General features: G+C 42.6%; 1 protein-coding gene across 1 annotated transcript in view; it reads right to left on the reverse strand.

Moving 5' to 3' along the window:
• The window catches only part of LOC141139613 (ceruloplasmin-like), a 55,657-nt gene that overhangs the window by 20,245 nt on the left and 15,722 nt on the right, over positions 1-19,690 (reverse strand). The window contains exons 8-12 of the mRNA XM_073625916.1: positions 16,402-16,548; positions 10,781-11,007; positions 10,107-10,257; positions 7,910-8,122; positions 691-895 (exon numbers count right to left, since the gene is read on the reverse strand). Coding sequence (XP_073482017.1) covers positions 691-895; positions 7,910-8,122; positions 10,107-10,257; positions 10,781-11,007; positions 16,402-16,548 — 943 coding nt within the window. The remainder of the gene's footprint in view (positions 1-690; positions 896-7,909; positions 8,123-10,106; positions 10,258-10,780; positions 11,008-16,401; positions 16,549-19,690) is intronic.

Raw genomic sequence — 19,690 nt, forward strand, 5'->3', positions numbered from 1 at the left:
GACAGCTGCAGCATAACACCAATGTTGCAGCATGGAGGAGGTGAGTATGTGTATTTGTTTATTTTCAAAATTCCACATTTCTCCTTTAAGATCAAGAAGCGTATCTCTCCTCATTAGAAAACAAAATTTGGTTAAAAACTAGGAACATTTAACACCTGTATTTAGGGTGTATTATAACATGTTCCCAAGCACATGCTTCCCACTCCCAGAACTCCCACGTGACAGTGTAGGGGGTTCCTCTCCCCTGCAGCCGCTGTCACATTTAGAATCAGTGCAAATGCGCGGGGCTACGCATACACAGCTGTATTGTTAATTCACAGAGATCTGAGACAGAATAAAATACAAGTCCCTTCCGTCACCATTACAGACGGACTTGTAGTTCTCAATGGACTACAATTGCAGTAATCAGCTTTCTCCAGTTTTTTAACTGAAGGACTATACCGAGGTATGAGCAAAGAGCTGGAGGAAGTACCTTCAGGAGCCTGACACTGCACCACTGATTCTTTGATCATGGATGCAATGCTTTGCAGGCTCCTGTGGAAAAAAATAATAAATGTACATTTTTTTCTGTGAAAATAAATATGTGTATTTATTTATTTTTTTTCTTAAAGGTGATCCCTGCTTTTAAACTCTGAGACTTGACTGCAGTGTGAGATATCAGTGGTTCAGAGGTAGGATCTACATTATTACCTCTCCGGGTGGTGTGAAAGCCACTCATATTCCCAGGTCCGGCTTGGAGCATAGTCCCATTCTATTTCCTCAGCTGCAATGTAATATTTCTTTATCCGATGTAGCCCAAACTCAACCTTCTCTTGAGCACATGACTTTACCGTGTAGTGCTGTCTCATTCCTCCAGTGTAATGGTCTGTGGTCATACATTCTACATTGAAGACACCTGCGAGGAGGAAAGGGAAAACAATGCATTCTGCTAAACTCTGTACATTTTAGGATAGATCATTCTGTAAAAATGCCAAGATGAAAAGATGTAATGTACACAGTGCAATAAATCATAAATTGCTATTTATGTGAAAAGATGCTTGTTACTGTTCACAAACATTTTTGACACTTGATAAAATAGATTTTCCTTGAGTTGTGTATGCATTGTCATTACCATGTTTCAACATGCATTAGTTAAACTGTACATTTTTGTACTGCACAAGACTGAAAAATGTTGTTAGCTTGTTGCTAGTCAGTAGCCATGTGATATGGCACATTCATTATGCCCCTTTCATACTATGCATTGTTTAAATACGCCTTTGTTAATATGTGAGTTACTTCGTATTAAAGTGATTGTAAACCTTCCTTTTTTAAAAAAATAACATGTTACACTTACCTGCCTTGTGCAATGGTTTTGCACAGAGCAGCCCCAGTCCTCCTGTTCTGGGGTCCCTCGCCGGCGCTCCTGGCTCCACCTCTTGGACGAGTGCACTCGTGCAGGCTCGATCCCAAGCCATAGACAAAGACAACGCTGCCCAGCCCCTCAACACAAGATTTGATTGACAGCATTGGGAGCCAAAGGCGTGAGAGTGGATAGCGCTGCTGCTCTTGGGCACAGTGTTGGATCGAAATCGGGCTCAGGTAAGTATAAGAGGGTGGGGGGGGGGGGGTGAGCTTGGAGATATCATGTGGCACAAAAGGTTTTTTATCTTAATACAGCATTAAGAATTAAGCATTAAGGTAAAAAGCCTTAAACCTTTAGAACAACTTTAAGGTGTACTAAATTAAAGAATTACCAAAATGCTACATTTTTCCAGGCTAAGATTATTTTCAGCAAGTACTGAAAATGCCCATTGATCTTGCTCAATATGAAATGTTTCTTTTAACTTCCTATGAGCTTAATAAAAAGGACAAACAACCTTATCTTTGTTCTGTAAACTATTTATCCCATCAGTCTCAATATAATTTATGAACAAAGACATGTTTGAAGTCCAGAGCAGACTTTTTCAATGATGATGCTTCCTGAGGAGGTTAGGGGGTGCAGCGGCATCTGGGTGTGGATCAAGCTCTCAGTGTGCTGGCTCCGCCAGTCTCAGCCCTGCATAATTAGATCAGCAAAACTCCAAATTCTACATTTGCATACTGGGAGCTCAATCAGGGGATCAAGCAGAGCAGTGGAAGGGGAGGCGTCTTTTTGACTCCAGATCTCTCCGCCTCCCTCTACAGGCAACAGTGCAAACAAACCATTCACCTTGCAATGCAAGTGCAGTTTCGGTCTGCATTTGGCAAAAAGACTGTGTGTGTACTGTATGTGAGCTTGTGTGTGTGTGCGTGTGGGAGATTATCCCTTTCACGCCTAAGCCTATTTCTGACATTTTAAAATAGCAAAGAACAAGTGCGCAAAACCACAATTCCACAGCTTAATGGACAATGGTAGCAAAATTAGAACAGCTGCCAACATAAGGGGTGTCCTCACCCACCCTAATGTACAATGTCTTAATGGTAAAAGTATGTGGCGCTCATCTAGATGTACCATTCACAATGATAAATCAATTGCAAAGTAGCCAGAAAAAAACTGAGTACTACCTTATCATAACAAATATATGTTGCCTATAGGTGATACAGCAACACATACATACTACGAGGGAGTAAGTATAGCCAATATGTCTGTTATATTCACATAAATGATATGCTGCAGTGGACACTCCAACCTTCTCATGTGGAGGAAGTAACTAAACAAATCTCAAGTGTTTAAATACTAGTGGTTGGTCTGGATAAACCTGTAACTAAAAATCACCTGTGTAAAATTGCGCAAACTTGTGGAATGGCAACAAACTAAGGTACCTAAAAATCTCACATATGTGATTTAAACACCGTTTACATATGCGGGTGCGAATTACGTGTGTGTTTTCTTTGCTGCATGAGCTCGCGGGGACAGGGGCTTTTTACATTTTTTTTTTTCCTTATTTATTTATTTTTTTTTTTTTTTACATTGTCCCTTAAAAAAAAAAAAAAAAAAAAGATTACTTTTATTGCTGTCACAAGGAATGTACTTACCAACAGTCCCGTTTTTCCTGGGACAATCCCGATTTTGGGACCCTCGTCCCAATCGGAGCTCGTGCCAATTAAAATCCTAGGATTTTGTCTCAGGAAATCTGGAATTTTTTTGGCAAAAATGGCCAGCGGGCTACAAAAAAATGGCTGCTGCCACCAAGGACTATTTCCCTGTGTGTTCAGTGGAGAGGGGAGGGGCAGCCAATCGGCTTCTCTCTTCAGTGTACAAGTAGAAAATTCTCTTGTACACTGAAGCTGATTGGTTGCATGAATCGGAGGCCCCTCCCCTCTCCACTGAACACGTGGAGAAAGCCAGTGAAAGAAGCTATCCTTTGCTGCTACTGTGCATGGTTTCAGACAAAACAAACCGAGCGCAGAGCTACAGCTGACGCGACGAATACAACTGAGTTGGATTAACCCCTCACAGGATGACAGCGGGACACAGCGACGGGTCATGACGGAGACACAGGTTGGTTGCGAGGAGGAGACAGCAACAAGCTGTATCGGCTACACACAGGCTGGATGCCACAGGGGGCTCACGATGGTTGGCACAGGCTGGCACTGGCTAGATGTCACAGGGGCCATATGATGGTTGGCACACGCTGCCTGCAAGGCACAGGGGGCTCATGATGGTTGGCACAGGCTGGCTGGATGTCACGGGGACACAGGCAATACAGGCTGTGTGTCACAGGGGGCCCCAGGCTCACATGGGGCCACAGGCTGCATGGCACAGGGGACACTCAATGGTTGGCACAGGCTGGCTGCATGGACTGGCTGCATGGCACAGGGGGCACACGATGGTTTGCACAGGCTGGCCTGGGGGGCACAGGCAACACAGGCTGAATGACATGGGGGCACAGGCTGGATCGGAGGGGACAGTGGGACACAGGCTGGATTAACCCCTTGCATGACGATTTATTAGTGCTTATCCCTGGGGATTTCACAGCGGCTCTGTAGCATGAAGATGGGGGCTCTGTTGGGGGTGGGGGGTGGCGGGTTAGGATGAGTGGTTAGAGGAGTGGGGGTCTATCAGTGAAGGCCAGGGGTCATTATATTTAGAGGTGGCAATATATCAGAGGTGGGGCTCTCTTGGTGGGGAGTGGGGATCTGTTAGTGGCGGGTGAGTGTTTAGTTTGTGGGCTAAGGATTTGTGAGTGGGGGGGCAGGAGTTGCAGGGTGGGGATCCCGTAGTGGGAGGTGGGTGTTAGTTTGAACTGTAGCTGCTGCCAACCCTCTGCCCCATGTCCGACAAGAGGGGACAGACACCAGATGTAAGGTGGGGCTCCGCTGCTGGGGACACTGGTGTAGGGAGGGGCTCCACTGGGGGCACCTGATGTAAGGAAGGACTCTGCTGAGAATGCTTGATGTAAGGGGGGACTCCGCTGGGGGCACCTGATGTAAGGACGGACTCGGCTGGGGGCACCTGATGTAAGGATGGACCCTGCTGGGGGAACCTGATGTAAGGACACACTCCGCTGGGGGCACCTGATGTAAGGACGGACTCCGCTGGGGGCACCTTATGTAAGGAGGGACTCCGCTGGGGGCACCTGATGGCATCTGGTGGCAGGTGACATGCTCAGGCTCCCACTGATTCTGCATTATGGTGAGTTGAATGATTTAATTTTATATTACAATGTAATAATATAAATAATGCGCTCCAATCATCCTGACACCATAACAACCATGGTGTCGGGATGATTGAAGAGCTAACACCAGGTGTTTGGAGTATTTTTGTCTGCTGATTGTTAAACTTTCTGGAATACACATATTTCTATTGTGGTGTAGTATCTGGGTCTGCTGTCCCTCCATCCCTCTTTCTTTCCTTCCTTCTCTCTCCTTCCCTCCCTCCTTATCTCTTTATTTCTCACTCCCTCCCTCTTTCTCCCTTCATCCCTCGTTCATCACAGACTCTAACCACACCCGCTTTGAGCCATGCCCCCTTTAAGCCACGCCCAACACGTCGCTTAAACTACGCCGCGTTTTTCTTTCCCCCCTATGCCACGCCTACAAATGAATGCCTCACCCCCTAATTATAATAAGACTCCGCCTACAGGCAAAAAAATGTCCCTATACATTTTTTTACAATGTTGGCAACTATGCCATGCATGCCATTCCTCTGCAGTGTACACCGTATTGTGTCACGGGTAACAATCACCCCAGTTTGGCTTTCTACTTCTTTAGCTAACTGCAGTGAACTTGCATGGCGATTTTCTTCAACCCTTCTCATCAGAAGACGCTCCTGTTGGGGTGTTAACTTCTGTGGATGGCCTGGACGTCTCTGTGAGATGGTTGCAGTTCTATCTTTACATTTTTGTATCACTTTTGCTACAGTATTCTGACTGATAAGTAAAGCTTTGCTGATTTTCTGGTAGCCTTCACCTTTCTTCTTTAAAGAAATTATTTTCTTTTTCAGGCCTTGTGACATTTCTCTTCCATGTGGTGCCATTGCTGACAGCATCAAATGGGAAGGTGTTTTCTTCGTTAAAGCGGAGGTTCACACAAAAATTGAACCTCCGCTTTTCGGAACCCCCCCCCCCTCCGGTGTCACATTTGGCACCTTTCAGGGGGAGGGGGGTGCAGATACCTGTCTAAGACAGGTATTTTCACCCACTTCCGGCATACACTCCCACGGGAGTCTATGCCTCTTCCCGTCCCCACCGTGCTGTCTGCTGGGACACACACGGGTCCCAGAGACAGCGGGGACCAGTTAGGAAGCGCAGCGCGACTCGCGCATGCGCAGTAGGGAACCGAGAAGTGAAGCCGCAGCGCTTCACTTCCTAATTCCCTTACAGAGAATGGCGGCGGCAGCACCCGAGGACCGAGGGACGATTCGGTCTCGGGTGCCGACATCGCTGGACCCAAATGCATGGTTTTACCAACCACCCAACCTCCTGTGTTAGTGAGCCTTTAGTCTGGCTGTCCTCAAGACTGAAAAAGGGCGCCTTGACTGAAAAAAGGTTGACAAAACACTGGTCCAGAGCATAGTCATGAAGGGAAAGGAATTATTTGCAGGACTATATCTATCTATATATGTATATATATATATATATATATATATATATATATATATATATATATATACACACTGAGCAAAAATTAACAACGCCACAATAAAAGGCCACTCTAAAATGTGCAGTTTTATCACACAGCAAAATGCCACAGATGTCGCAAGTTTTAAGTGAGCGTGCAATTGGCATGCTGACTGCAGGAATAACCACCAGAGCTGTTGCCTTTGAATTGAATGTTCATTTCTCTACCATAAGCCATCTCCAAAGACATTTCAGAGAATTTGGCAGTACATCCAACCCGCCTCACAACTGCAGACCACGTGTAACCACACCAGCCCAGGACCTTCACATCCAGCATCTTCACCTCAAAGATCATCTGAGACCAGCCACCCGGACAGCTGCTGCAATAATCGGTTTGCATAACCAAAGAGTTTCTGCACAAACTGTCAGAAACCGTCTCAGGGAAGCTCATCTGCATGCTCGTCTTCCTCATTGGGGTCTCGACCTGACTGCAGTTCATCGTCATAACCGACTTGAGTGGACAAATGCTCACATTCGATGGTGTCTGGCACTTTGGAGAGGTGTTCTCTTCACGGATGAATCCTAGTTTTTATTGTACAGGGCAGATGGCAGACAGCATATATGGTGTCGTGTGGGTGAGCGGTTTTCTGATGTCAACGTTGTGGATCGGGTAGCCCATGGTGGTGGTGGGGTTATGGTATGGGCAGGTGTATGCTATGGACAACGAACATAGGTGTATTTTATTGATGCCATTTTGAATGCACGGAGATACCGTGACGAGATCCTGAGGCCCATTGTTGTGCCATTCATCCACGACCATCACCTTATGTTGCAGCATGATAATGCACGGCCCCATGTTGCAAGGATCTGTACACAATTCCTGGAAGCTGAAAACATCCCAGTTCTTGCATGGCCAGCATATTCACCGGACATGTCACTCATTGAGCATGTTTGGGATGCTCTGGATCGGCATATACGACAGCATATTCCAGTTCCTGACAATATCCAGCAACTTCGCACAGCCATTGAAGAGGATTGGACCAACATTCCACAGGCCACAATCAACAACCTGATCAACTCTATGTGAAGAAGATGCGTGAGGCAAATGGTGGTCACACCAGATACTGACTGGTTTCCGGACCCCCCAATACAGTAAAACTGCACATTTTAGAGTGGCCTTTTATTGTGGCCAATTCTGTGGCCAGCACACCTGTGCAATAATCATGCTGTCTAATCAGCATCTTGATATGCTACACCTGTGAGGTGGATGGATTATCTCGGCAAAGGAGAAGTGGTCATTAACACAGATTTAGACAGATTTGTGTACATAGAAATGCTTTCAGTCAGCTAATTGATTTTGAGGCACCTTAAAGTACAGAAAACGAGACCCGACATTTTTTTTGTCTAACACAGCCCACCACTGCATGGCATGTGTGCTGTAGTGCGCTGCAGTGCAGGTGCATAGCCCACAATAGTAACCGTCCATTATTGGCAATTGGCATTAGTGTAATGCAGCAGTGTAAAGGAAGCCTGAAGTTCCATTATTTTAACACATTCCCAAATGCAATTCTACAATGGACATTCCCATTGTCAGGTGACTTATATTGCTGACCTCTTTCTTAAAATGCTAGTTGTCTAGATGTTCATTGCTTTCTAACCAGTGACCCATAACAATTGAGAAAAGAGAAAATGCAAAGTCTTTATCTGCATACTTGACCCATTGCAGTTACTCAAGAAGATACTAAAACTGACCACAGGGTCAGCATGACAGTCAGGTAACTAGCATTTCAGATTGAAAGCTCAGGAATGGTGGAATCCATTTTTTCTCATGGCAGCTTTCCTTTAAAATTTTCATTGTTGCTATTTTAGAACAGTTTTCTTTAACTTACCTTTATTGTCTGGATTCATTATTACTGAATATGAGATGTGTGGAAATAAACTTGCAACATCCCTTATGGTGTCACGCACTTTAACAGTGTTTCCTGTAAAGTGGATTCCGTGTATATCAACTTCTGTACCAAGTCCCAGCATGTGCCAGCGTATGGAATCTCCTACACACATATCCAGGCCGGGCTGATTTCCATACATGTACCCATTGATAGCTGAATGATGTGTATAAAAAAAAACAGAAAACCCTTAGGAATACACAATAAAATTACACTTCCAAAAATCTTTACCGTACATTTATTAAGCAGAGCATCTCAGAGGAAGAAGAAAACTGCTTCTGCTGTGGGTCTCTTTGAAAAATCCCTAATGCTGCCTGAGTCCTGTGTCATGGCCCCAGGTATTTCTGGTTTAGTTGTGCATTAAATATAGAAAACATAATAGTTTCCTTCTAGTAGAAAAAAAAAAAACAGATGGAAGGTATTTTAAAGCAGAAGTTTGGGTTTGATTTTATTATAACACCAAGGGAATAATAAAAACCAGGTTGAGACTCCAACTCCAAAATTGCCTTTATTTCAATCTCTCCTATATACCAAGTCAATCCAGGAATACAATTTCCATGATGCAAATAAGAGGTGTTTTTTTTTTTTAAATCTCATCTCTGATCAAGCAAAATACAAATGAAATTGCGTGGTGTATTGTGGTTTTCTCATGTACTGTAAGTAAACTCAGACCAGTTCTCACGTGTAGACAAAAACCACAAGTCCAGATTTCACATTAGATGCTATATAAAAGAACTAACTAGTGTTGTAATAGTCCTTATATTTATTCTATCTGACAATATTGCTACACGTGATTGGATCAATCAATGGAAGGGACGTCATTCAAGGGACAGAAGATTCCATCCAAGGATTGACTCAAATTGAAATAATTATGCATATGCCTGATGCCAAGACGATCCACACAATTCTTCGCTAACAACACCATGCACTACTAGAATCCTCAATGCCCAGAGCAGGATGAATTTGGACCCCGTTGTTTTTCAGCAAGACCAAATCTCGGGTCCATTATATGGGTAATATACTTGTCCATTGAAATGTCACCATATAGCAAATCTATTTGTAGTACTGGACTTTGAGGAATTTAATTATATTGGAGTTCCTTACCTAACAGATTCCTGTGTAAGCTGCAGATCACTGTAGTAGTCATCTACTTCAGTAGTTCAGTATTGAGAGTCTGCTCATCTGTATAGTAACCACAGGGGGCTGCTGCTTGGTGCTGCCACCATTAACCACTTCCATACTGGAAACTTTCACCCCCTTCCTGACCAAGCCAATTTTCCTCCTTCAGCGCTGTCACACTTTGAATGACAATTGCGCGACCATGCAACACTGTACCCAAATTGAACGTTTGTCATTTTTTTCACACTAATAGAGCTTTCTTTTGGTGGTATTTAATCAGCACTGTGTGTTTTATTTTTTGCTAAGCAAACAAAAAAAGACTTTGAAAAAATACTTTTTTTTAGTTTCTGTTATAAAATTTTGCAAATAAGTAATTTTTCTCCTGCATTGATGTGCGCTGATGAGGCTGCACTGATGGGCACTGATAGTCTGTGTCCCTTTGGGGAAATCTTCCTGTACTTCCTGTCATGCAGGCATACCTACAGGTAAGCTTATAACACAGCATACCTGTAGGTAAAATGATTGCACCATTTAGGAGAGTGAGCAGCAGCCGGTGACATCATCGGCTCATGAGCTCTAAAGGAACGGCATATCCATGCTGTTCCTTCAGGGCACTGTGCCGTGGTTCCTGCACGCAAGAGTGGGAATGACATCATCGCAACTCGGCCATTCAAGCAGTTGCAGCCCACGAACCTGGAAGGAAGACCGGGTGAAGTTGGAAGCCTCTGCAGCGGTGACAGTGCACTGCTGGAGTGCTTTGTTTCAAGGTAAGTCTTTCATAATGTGTTAGTATTTGATGCACACTAGCACATTATGCCTTTACTCTGCAGGTGGGAAATCTTTTTTCTTAAAGTTTAGTACTGGTTTAAAGCTTTCATAAGATTTAATGATCGAGTTTTCATACTAACTTTCTACCTTATCTGGCTGTTTCAATAAAAAAAACCATGCAATAGAAGCAGCAGCAGACATTTTCTACATTGTGGGAATGACTTAGGACCATATGTCAGCATACAACACTTACAGTGCATCATATTGGATTCCTGGAATTCTTCATTATCTGTGTCCACAGACTCTGGTTTCCCTGTAAATAGGTCAATGTTGTCCTTCAAGTACCAGCTCTTATTCTCATCAAATACAGCAGGCATCATGAAGTAATTGTGAGCTACACCTCTCTGCAAAAAGCAGGATTTCACTTGTGAGAATAAGGTAACACAGATTAACAAAACTTGCCAGTTAGTTACAAAATTTAGACTATCTTCAGTTAGTCTAGACCAGGGATACGCAATTAGCGGACCTCCAGCTGTTGCAGAACTACAATTCCCATGGGGCATAGCAAGGCTCTGACAGCCACAAGCATGACAACCAGAGGCAGAGGCATGATGGGACTTGTAGTTTTGCAACAGCTGGAGGTCTGCTAATTGCATATCCCTGGTCTAGAATATAGTCCACTAACTATTCATGGAATCGCTGACTCACTGTCTCTGCTGCCCATAGCCACAAGCCTACTGTGCCTATAGTCAATCTGATCTTGACCGTTTGGTTCCACCAACAGCAGATAAAATTGATCTTTTTTTTTTCCTATCATTATGAAGTTCCTCTTGTAATATCATCCCTTTCATCATAAGTTTATCAAGTTATGGTCACATCGCAAAGTAATACAACAACAGTTTAGTTCATGTACAACACAAAATATACCTGTTGATTATTGATTAAGCTCTTACACACTAACAACGGGCCGACAAGACCAGAATTGGTGTCTCTGACTACATCCACGGATGAATAATAAAGCCATGGTAAGCAGCTTAGGTCATTAGTTGTAGATCCCACACTGTCAGGAACTTCCCATCTGTATGTTATTGTGTCTCCTGGAGCCACATGAGAATGATGAGAGTGCCCACTTTGTTCCCCAGACGCACCATGTTCTAAAGAAGAAAAAAAATATAGCTCATATATAAGTAACACAGGTGGTCTAGCTGGACCATAATGGGTGTAACCTGGTAGGGAAAAAAAAAAAAAAACACTTGCTGTACCAATTACAATATGAAATCACTAAAATGTAACTAATGGGATGGAGCTCACAAACCTCACTTTTCAAAATGTCTGGCTGGCCAGACATGTTCAATTTTCTTGTACAATTTTCCTTTAGATTTACCTTAAAATATTTAGTGCAAGGGCCTGCCCAACTGGACACAATTGAAAGCTGTTTAGATTTGACATAATATTATATGGTTTTTGGTAAATCTTGTTCAAGAAAATTGAACATGTATGGCCAGCCTTAATCTCAGTAACCTTTACTTGTGCTTCCTCTTCCAGTGGTATACTTGTTTCCAATCTTACCTGTTAATTTTCCAGTAATTCTCAGAGTCTGCCATAAAACCCCTTTAGAACTACAATACTGTACATACTGTACAATGGATTTTAATGTATTTTGACTTTAAACCCCAGTCTAAACAAAAAATATTTCTTAACCCTATCACGCACACCCTTCCAACCCATTGGGATAGTCTTCAACACCAACGTTTCTGATATAGGTACCTAAGGTGTTGTTATGTCCTTCTTCCGGTACTACTTCCGCTCTACTCTGCTGAACTGACATTACTGTAACATATTTGGTAAATGTCTTCTGCTGTCATATCTTTAAACTTCTATATTTAATGCTAGCTATATAACAACCACACTACAATAGCAACATTACTGGTGATTGATTCTCAACCCCATTTGGCTTGAGTGATCAAGAGAGGTAATTAGCTTTATGACCCTAGCCTGTGTTTGGTCTGGTATTGGCCATCTTCTCTCCCATATTCAGGTGTCTCAAATCAGACCCTATGATGACCAATAGAGAAATACATCCCTGCTTAGTCTCCCTATAAATGTAAAGCAGCCTATGGGGTGGTGCAGACAGGGCCAAGGCGCAGACATCATGGCCCTGTCATGAGTGATGCGCAGTTTCACCGTCACAGTTTACCTAAAGCTGGATGAAGATACAACAAGAACTCTGCTTCACTCTGCAGGACGGCAAGCAAATCAGCATTTGACATTTATTTTATATCAAGTCAGATTCCCACTCTATCCACTAACATGCTCCTCATTCTCTTCCTTCTCACATCAGTGTATTCTATCCTCAAATTATCTTTACTCTACCCCTCCTCTCTACCCTGCAGCATGCACATATCACCCTCACTCCTACCCTCTCCCTACTACTGCACCCATCATCTCCTGCATTTGCTGCACCCACATGCTGGCATAAACACCAGGGCCACTAGACATGTGCGCTCATGCACATCCCACTCCCATCTTGCCTTCCTCACCCTCCTCCTTCTCCTAATCTCAGGTGACATTTCTCCTAATCCTGGTCCGCCATTTTCAAACTGCAATCTCCAATACCCCTCCCTCTCTGGCAACCACCGCAATCCACTTAATTTAGTTTCTATCCCCCTGCTTCCTCACAGCAGCCCACCTATCTCATACGCTCTTTGGAATGCCCGCTCCATCTGTAACAAGCTAACATCTGTACATGACCTCTTCATCTCTCATGGCTTTAACATACTCGCCATAACCGAAACCTGGCTTCAAAATTTGGACTCAGCTTCTAATGCTGCCCTCTCCCATGGTGGACTTCATTGGACTCACTCCTCCAGACCCATCAGACAGAAAGGAGGTGGAGTTGGCTTCCTTCTATCCCCACAAAGCACCTTCCAAATCCTTCCTATCCCTCCCTCTCTTTCCCTCTCTTCTTTTGAGATGCGCTGTATTTGTCTGTTTTCTCCTATTTCTCTGAGGATTGCAGCAATTTATCGGCCTCCTGGACTGGTGTTGCGCTTCCTTGATGACTCTGCTGCCTGGCTACCCTACTTTCTCTCCTCTGAAATACCCATGATCATTCTTGGCTACTTCAACATTGCTGTCAATGTTAACAGCCCAACTACAGTTAAACTTCTCTACTTAACCTCATCGTTTGACCTAACCCAATGGACACATACTTCCACTCACTCCAATGGTAATACCCTTGACCTTGTATTCTACCATCTCTGCAACCCTGGCAACCTCACAAACACCCCCTTTCCTCTCTCTGATCACAACCTCATTAGTTTCACTGTATCCCTGCCTCCAACCACCCATCCCTCCAAGCAGCAAACAATTACTTGTAGGAACCTTCGCCACTTTAACCCTTCTCTTCTCTATTCTGCTACTGACCACCTATATGACATAATCTCTCCCCTGTCCTGTCCTGACCTGGCCACCTCTGTCTACAACAGTTTGCTCTCATCATCACTAGATGCACTTGCTCCTCTAACCACACACAGAATCAGGCCCCGACCGTTACAACCCTGGCAAACTAACAACACTAGAAATCTCAAGAGACATTGTCGTGCTCTTGAACGACTGTGTCGTAAAACCAAATGCCTGCAAGACTTCATCCTATATAAATCTGCCCTTCCAAAATACAATTCCTGCATCCATGCTGCCAAACAAGCCTACTTTGTTTCTCTTATTAATACTTTGTCATCCAGTCCCCGTCGGCTCTTCTCAACCTTTAACTCTCTGCTTCATCCCCCACCCTCTCTCTACCCACTAACTCACTCACTGCCCAAGAGATTGCCAATCACTTCAAAAGCAAGATTGATGCAATACGTGAGGACACCTCCACTTGGCGTACATCTTCCCCACCCCACATACCTGGCCTAACAGCACATTCAACACTCTCCTCTTTTGAACTGGCTACTACTGAAGAGGTTACAAAACTTTTCTCAGATGCCCACCTAACCAATTGTCCCTTGGATCCTGTTACCTCTTCTTCTATCCTATGCTCCCTCACTCACATCTTCAATCCTTCCCTCTCTAGTGGCACCTTTCCCTCCCCTCTAAAACATGCGCAGATCACTCCCATACTTAAAAAGCCCTCACTGGACCCCACCAATCTAAACAACTTAAGACCCATCTCATTGCTCCCATTCACCTCTAAACTTCTAGAACGCTTAGTCTGCAACCATCTTAGCTCCTACCTCAGTGAAAATAACCTTCTTGACCCAATACAGTCTGGCTTTCGCTCGCAGCACTCCACGGAAACTGCCTTACTAAAACTCACTAATGATTTACTAACTGCTAAAACCAACAGCCAATACTCCATACTCCTACTACTTGACCTCTCTGCGGCCTTTGATACTGTTGACCTCCTTCTCAATAAACTACATTCCCTTGGCCTCCGAGATTCTCCTCTATCCTGGTTCTCTGTCTATCTATTACAGCGCTCCTTCAGTGTCACCTACAACTCTATCTCCTCCTCTCCATTGCCCCTTTCTGTGGGGGTCCCCCAAGGCTCTGTTCTTGGACCCCTTCTCTTCTCTATCTACACCTCCTCCCTTGGTCACTTGATAACTGCCCCACAGCTTTCCACTTATATGCCGATGACACCCAAATCTATCTGTCTACTCCTCACCTCACTCCTTCAGTCTCCTCTTGCATTACTAACTTACTAACTGATATATCAGCATGGATGTCGCACCACTTCCTTAAACTAAATCTCTCTAAAACTGAACTATTAATATTCCCCCCTGCACATGCCCCCCTCCATGACTTTTCCATCAAAATTAACAATGCAACCATCAGGCCCTCTCCTCACGCCAGGGTACTAGGTGTAATCCTAGACTCTGACTTGTCACATTTCAACCCCAAGACCAATCGATGTCAAAAGTTTGTAGAATTCACCTCCGTAACATCGCAAAAATTTGCCCCTTTTTAACATATGAAACCACCAAGCTCCTCATTCACTCCCTTGTTATCTCTCGTCTTGACTATTGCAACTCCCTTCTCATTCGCCTGCCTCTCCATAGGCTATCCCCTCTTCAGTCTATCATGAATGCTGCTGCCAGACTTATCCACCTTACCAACCGGTCAGTGTCTGCCAACCTCCAATCCCTACACTGGCTCCCAATCACTCAGCAAATTAAATTCTAAATACTAACCACAACATACCAAGCCTTTCACAACTCTGCCCCGAGCTACATCACCAATCTTGTCGCCAAATATCACCCAAACCGTCCTCTCCGCTCTTCTCAAGATCTCCTACTCTCAAGCTCTCTCGTCTCCTCCTCCCATGCTCATCTCCAGGATTTCTCCAGAGCCTCTCCCATCCACTGGAACTTGCTACCTCCACTGGTCCGGCTATCCCCTACTCTTGCTACCTTCAGGCAATCCCTGAAAACTCATCTCTTCAGGGAAGCCTATCATGTCTCCAACTAATCTCCTACCACTTCCATCAGCTCATTCCCCACAGTTACAACCTTTTGTACCACCTGTCCCACCCTATTAGATTGTAAGCTCTTCTGAGCAGGGCCCTCTTAATCCTCTTGTATTTTATTGTAACTTATATTGTAAAGCACTGTGTAAACTGTTGGCTCTATATAAATCCTGTATAATAACAAATAATACTACTTAAATCCCAAAGCCCATGTTATCTAAGCCCTCACTTTTTCCACTTGGCATACCAGTCTTGTACATGTTTGCCATAAAGAGGTAAGGTTATGAAAAAGTTCTCATCAAAGTGGAACAAAGCTTTGCTGCCAGTCACCATACAAAATACAGGTACTAAACAGAGCATGAAATTATCACAGTCGGACATATACATTCTGAACATATTGCAACTCTCATGAGCCACTAAAATGGCCACTGGATACAAATACAAAGATTATCCAAAACAAATGGCTCTAAACCACAGGGTTTGTTTATCAATTTATTTTCTCCCAAAATTCACATAACTAACCCCATAACTTTCACACATTATTCTAATTAAATCTTGGGTGAAAGTTGAGTGACTTTTGGGTGAAAACAATGTTCTTTACCACAGTAGCAAGTCATCGTATTTGAATCTGGTGGAGTTATAATAAACATGATGTTGCATTTGATTTGGTGAGTGTGAGACTCTGTTTTTTTATTTTTAGGATAGGGTTGAGTTTTGTGCCATGTCCTGTTATGTTTTTTTATCCAATCTGTCTTCCTTGCATTGCCTTTAGCAGATAAACCATGTAGATGCACAGGCACTATAAGAAGTCTTAAAATGAAATATTCCAATTGTAATAAAAGCTTAATCACAGGATAGAAATACAACGTTGACTTGTCCCACCATCCACCTAAACATCCAATATTTACTATATTCTTATAGGTGGCCTTTCACATCTTATTAAATTCAGGAATAAGAACTTGACCTATTTAAACCTTCAGTATAGAAGAATCAAGCGTCTTTTTCACTCAGTCATATGTATATAGATGTGCAGAGAATATTAGCAGTAACATAAACATATTTGTAATTCCATGGTCACCTTCAGAATCTTTCCCAGTTTTGTAGGCAGCACCTTCCATGTCCTTTGTGTAGCTCACTCCATGGGCCTGGATACTGTATGGATGACTTGCCTTGTTCTTAAATGTAACTTTGATAACATCTCCTACCTGTGCAATAATAATAGGACCTAATAAGGGAGAAAGGACTATTATTTTGTGTACACAGAGCAATGCTACATAGAACTATTTTTGGTTTTAGCTATTTTAACAATTAAACATAAATGGTTTAAAATGTTTTAGTAGCAGTCAGAATAAATATTTAAGAGTTAAAAGAAAACTGATCAGAAATGAATGCGCAGTATTATACAATACAAACTACATTTCTTCACACACTAGACTGAATGTACCTAAAAGCTTGCAATCCTACAACCATTATTTTATTTTTATAGAGCCCATGGCTTTCATAGATTAAATCATTTTTCATAAGATTTCATAGATCAAAGAAGCGTATTTAGGTAAATATGAAAAGTTTTAAGCATAGAGACGACCATATGCAATAGTGAGCACCAGGCTTTGGAGATTTTTTATCAGGATAGGTTACTGATTTATATGATTACAAAATATTGGTTATATACTTTCATTCATATTGTAGTCTCATAGTTACAAGAAAACATTTATTATATTGCACTGATTCCTAGATGTGATGCCTGCATTGTTTTTCTTTTTTGGCTTTCTTTGCTTTATTTTCACCCGGTCACCAGCAAGTGTGTTGTTTTTCAACAGAACAAGCTGTTCTACAGATGTAGCAGTTAGAGGGTTGAGAAAAACCATTTACTCCTGGCAGGGGTGCTTACAATGATCAGCTTTTCTTTTTTTAATGTAAAACCTTTTTACCAGAAGAAAAAGCGCTTTACATATATATTGTGCATTCACATCAGTCCCCTCCCTGGCGGTATTTCCGAGTCTGGCTCGGGGTGGAATTTCAGAACCAAAATCGGTAACCCTGAGCCAGACTCAGGATCGCATCGCAGGATCCAGGAAGAGCTTACTTAAATTGTCCCCTGGATCCTGCAATGTCTCCCTGTAGTGTGAGCGGCTCGTCCTCCGCTCAATTCATCACGGAGCCGGGCTCCGTTCCCTGCGAGCGTTGCGACGCACGGGGACGGAGAACGGCGCCAAATTCAAAAAGTGAAACACACACAATACATACAGTATACTGTAGTCTTACAGATTACATTACTGTGTAAAATTATTTCACATCCCTTTTGTCCCTAGTGGTCTGCCCAGTGCCCTGCATGCAGTTTTATATTTTAAAAACTGTTCTTTCTGCCTGGAAACTGGAGATTGTCCATAGCAACCAAAACCGTCCCTTTACATCAAAAGTGGCTTTAGACCAGCTAGAAAACAGCGATAAAAAATTAGAATCACTCGCAGAATTGAGCGATAGTGATTTGTGGGGAGATCCGTCATCAAACACTGAAAAGTAATGACAGTGACAATTCTGCAACTGAGCAAATTTCAGTGTTTTTTATTTGATTACATTATTGAATAATTTTTATTATTATTATTTGGTATAATTATTTATAGTTATTTATTATATTGTAATTTATGATTTCGTTTTTCAAACTTTATCATACCCGGGATGTCTACTAGACTCTGGTTTGGACAGATTTAAGTGAATTATTCCTAAGAATTACAGGCCTACAATATAAAATGCCAAATTTCCATGCAAAATAATTGTACCGCTTTCAGCACCAAAAGTCTGAAATAATCATACCACCAGGGAGGTTAACAAACTTACAATCTAAGGTCCCCAACTCACATTCATACATACAGATAATAGGGACAATTTAGACAGGAGCCAATTAACCTACCAACATGTCTTTGGAGTGTGGGAGGAAACCGGAGTACCCGGAGGAAACCCACGCAGGCACAGGGAGAACGTGAAAACTCCAGGCAGGTAGTGTCATGTTTGGGATTTGAACTGATGACCCTAGTGCTGCTAGGTGGAAGTGCTAACCAATATATTGCAGCTTACCATGCTTTATATGTGATGGTTGCATTCTTGGGGCTTTTTTCCTTTATTTCACCTGGTGATCTGTCCAGTAAGGGGGATCAGGGCTGCTCTGTGCAGAACCATTGAGAACAGTTAGTGAACTTTTTTTGCCGTAATGCAGGGAATGCATTAAGGTAAAAAAAAACTTTTTAACTTTAAAACCACTTTAAGGCCTTTTTCTCTTAGGTAAGAAAGTTAGGGATTGTTACATTCACCCTGTGAAAGGCAACACATGGAAACTGGCATTTCACGCATATAAACAGTACATGTCTCAGGATGCTGAGACAGTTACATGGCAACTTGTTTTATTAAATTAACCCTTATATGTAGATATTTGCAGATTGCTTCCTCAGAAATTGGTTTTGACCTGTACCATAGCTTCCCTGATTTCGAGGGACTGTCCCTGATTTGGAACAAAGTCCCTCTGTTCCCCTTTGCTCCTCATTTGTCCCTCATTTTGGTGTGTTCTATACAGTTGTATATAAAATGCACTATTAATCTATCAAAAAGTGTTTGCCAGTGCTAAACCTTTCATCTAAGTTCTAAATTGCTGCATTGGTAAATTCTAAAAGCCAGTATAATGGAATAGTAGTGGGAAAAAATACTTGTGGGTTTAATCAATCATTTTGTTTGTATAATTCTCCTTTAAGGGGGTGTGGCAGGGGGTGTGTCCTATGCCTACATACTGTTGCTAATAGGTGTCCCTCATTCCCATCAGAAAGTCTGGAGGTATGCGGTATGTCTCTCAGAGGACAGTAGAAGGAAGGGCCACTTCAAAAGTTATATTTACAAAGTTGCCTTATTTGCCTAAGTAGAACCTAAGTTAAAAGTGCTCTTATTTTGTAAGCTTCTGTTAGCCTATAGATATTTTATAAAAAAACATGAAAAAATGCAGTGCTAATGTGATATACACAATCCCCAGAGTGGCCCCCAGGAGTAAGTATATCTTTTGCGGTAAGCATACCCAATCTTCCTTTATTTCACATGCATATCTGCAAATGACATATGGAGAAGCCTTTGAAGTTTCACCTATCATCTGTGGAAGGGACATCACCCTATTATTTCCCTTACATGGGACTATATCACACTCTATAGAGGAGCATTGCAGTTGAAATTTTTGTTCACCACGGACTGTCTGTTGTTTTTTTGGTCACAAAAACCTTATATGTTTTTTATTGGTATTTATTTCTTTTTTGTCATTTACTGCACACTGACTTTGTGATTTATTATATGTTATACTCACTAGACATTGGCTTCTCATCTATGAATGGCCA

Source organism: Aquarana catesbeiana, linkage group LG04 (genome assembly GCF_042186555.1).
Source record: "Aquarana catesbeiana isolate 2022-GZ linkage group LG04, ASM4218655v1, whole genome shotgun sequence".
NCBI classification, from domain to species: domain Eukaryota; kingdom Metazoa; phylum Chordata; class Amphibia; order Anura; family Ranidae; genus Aquarana; species Aquarana catesbeiana.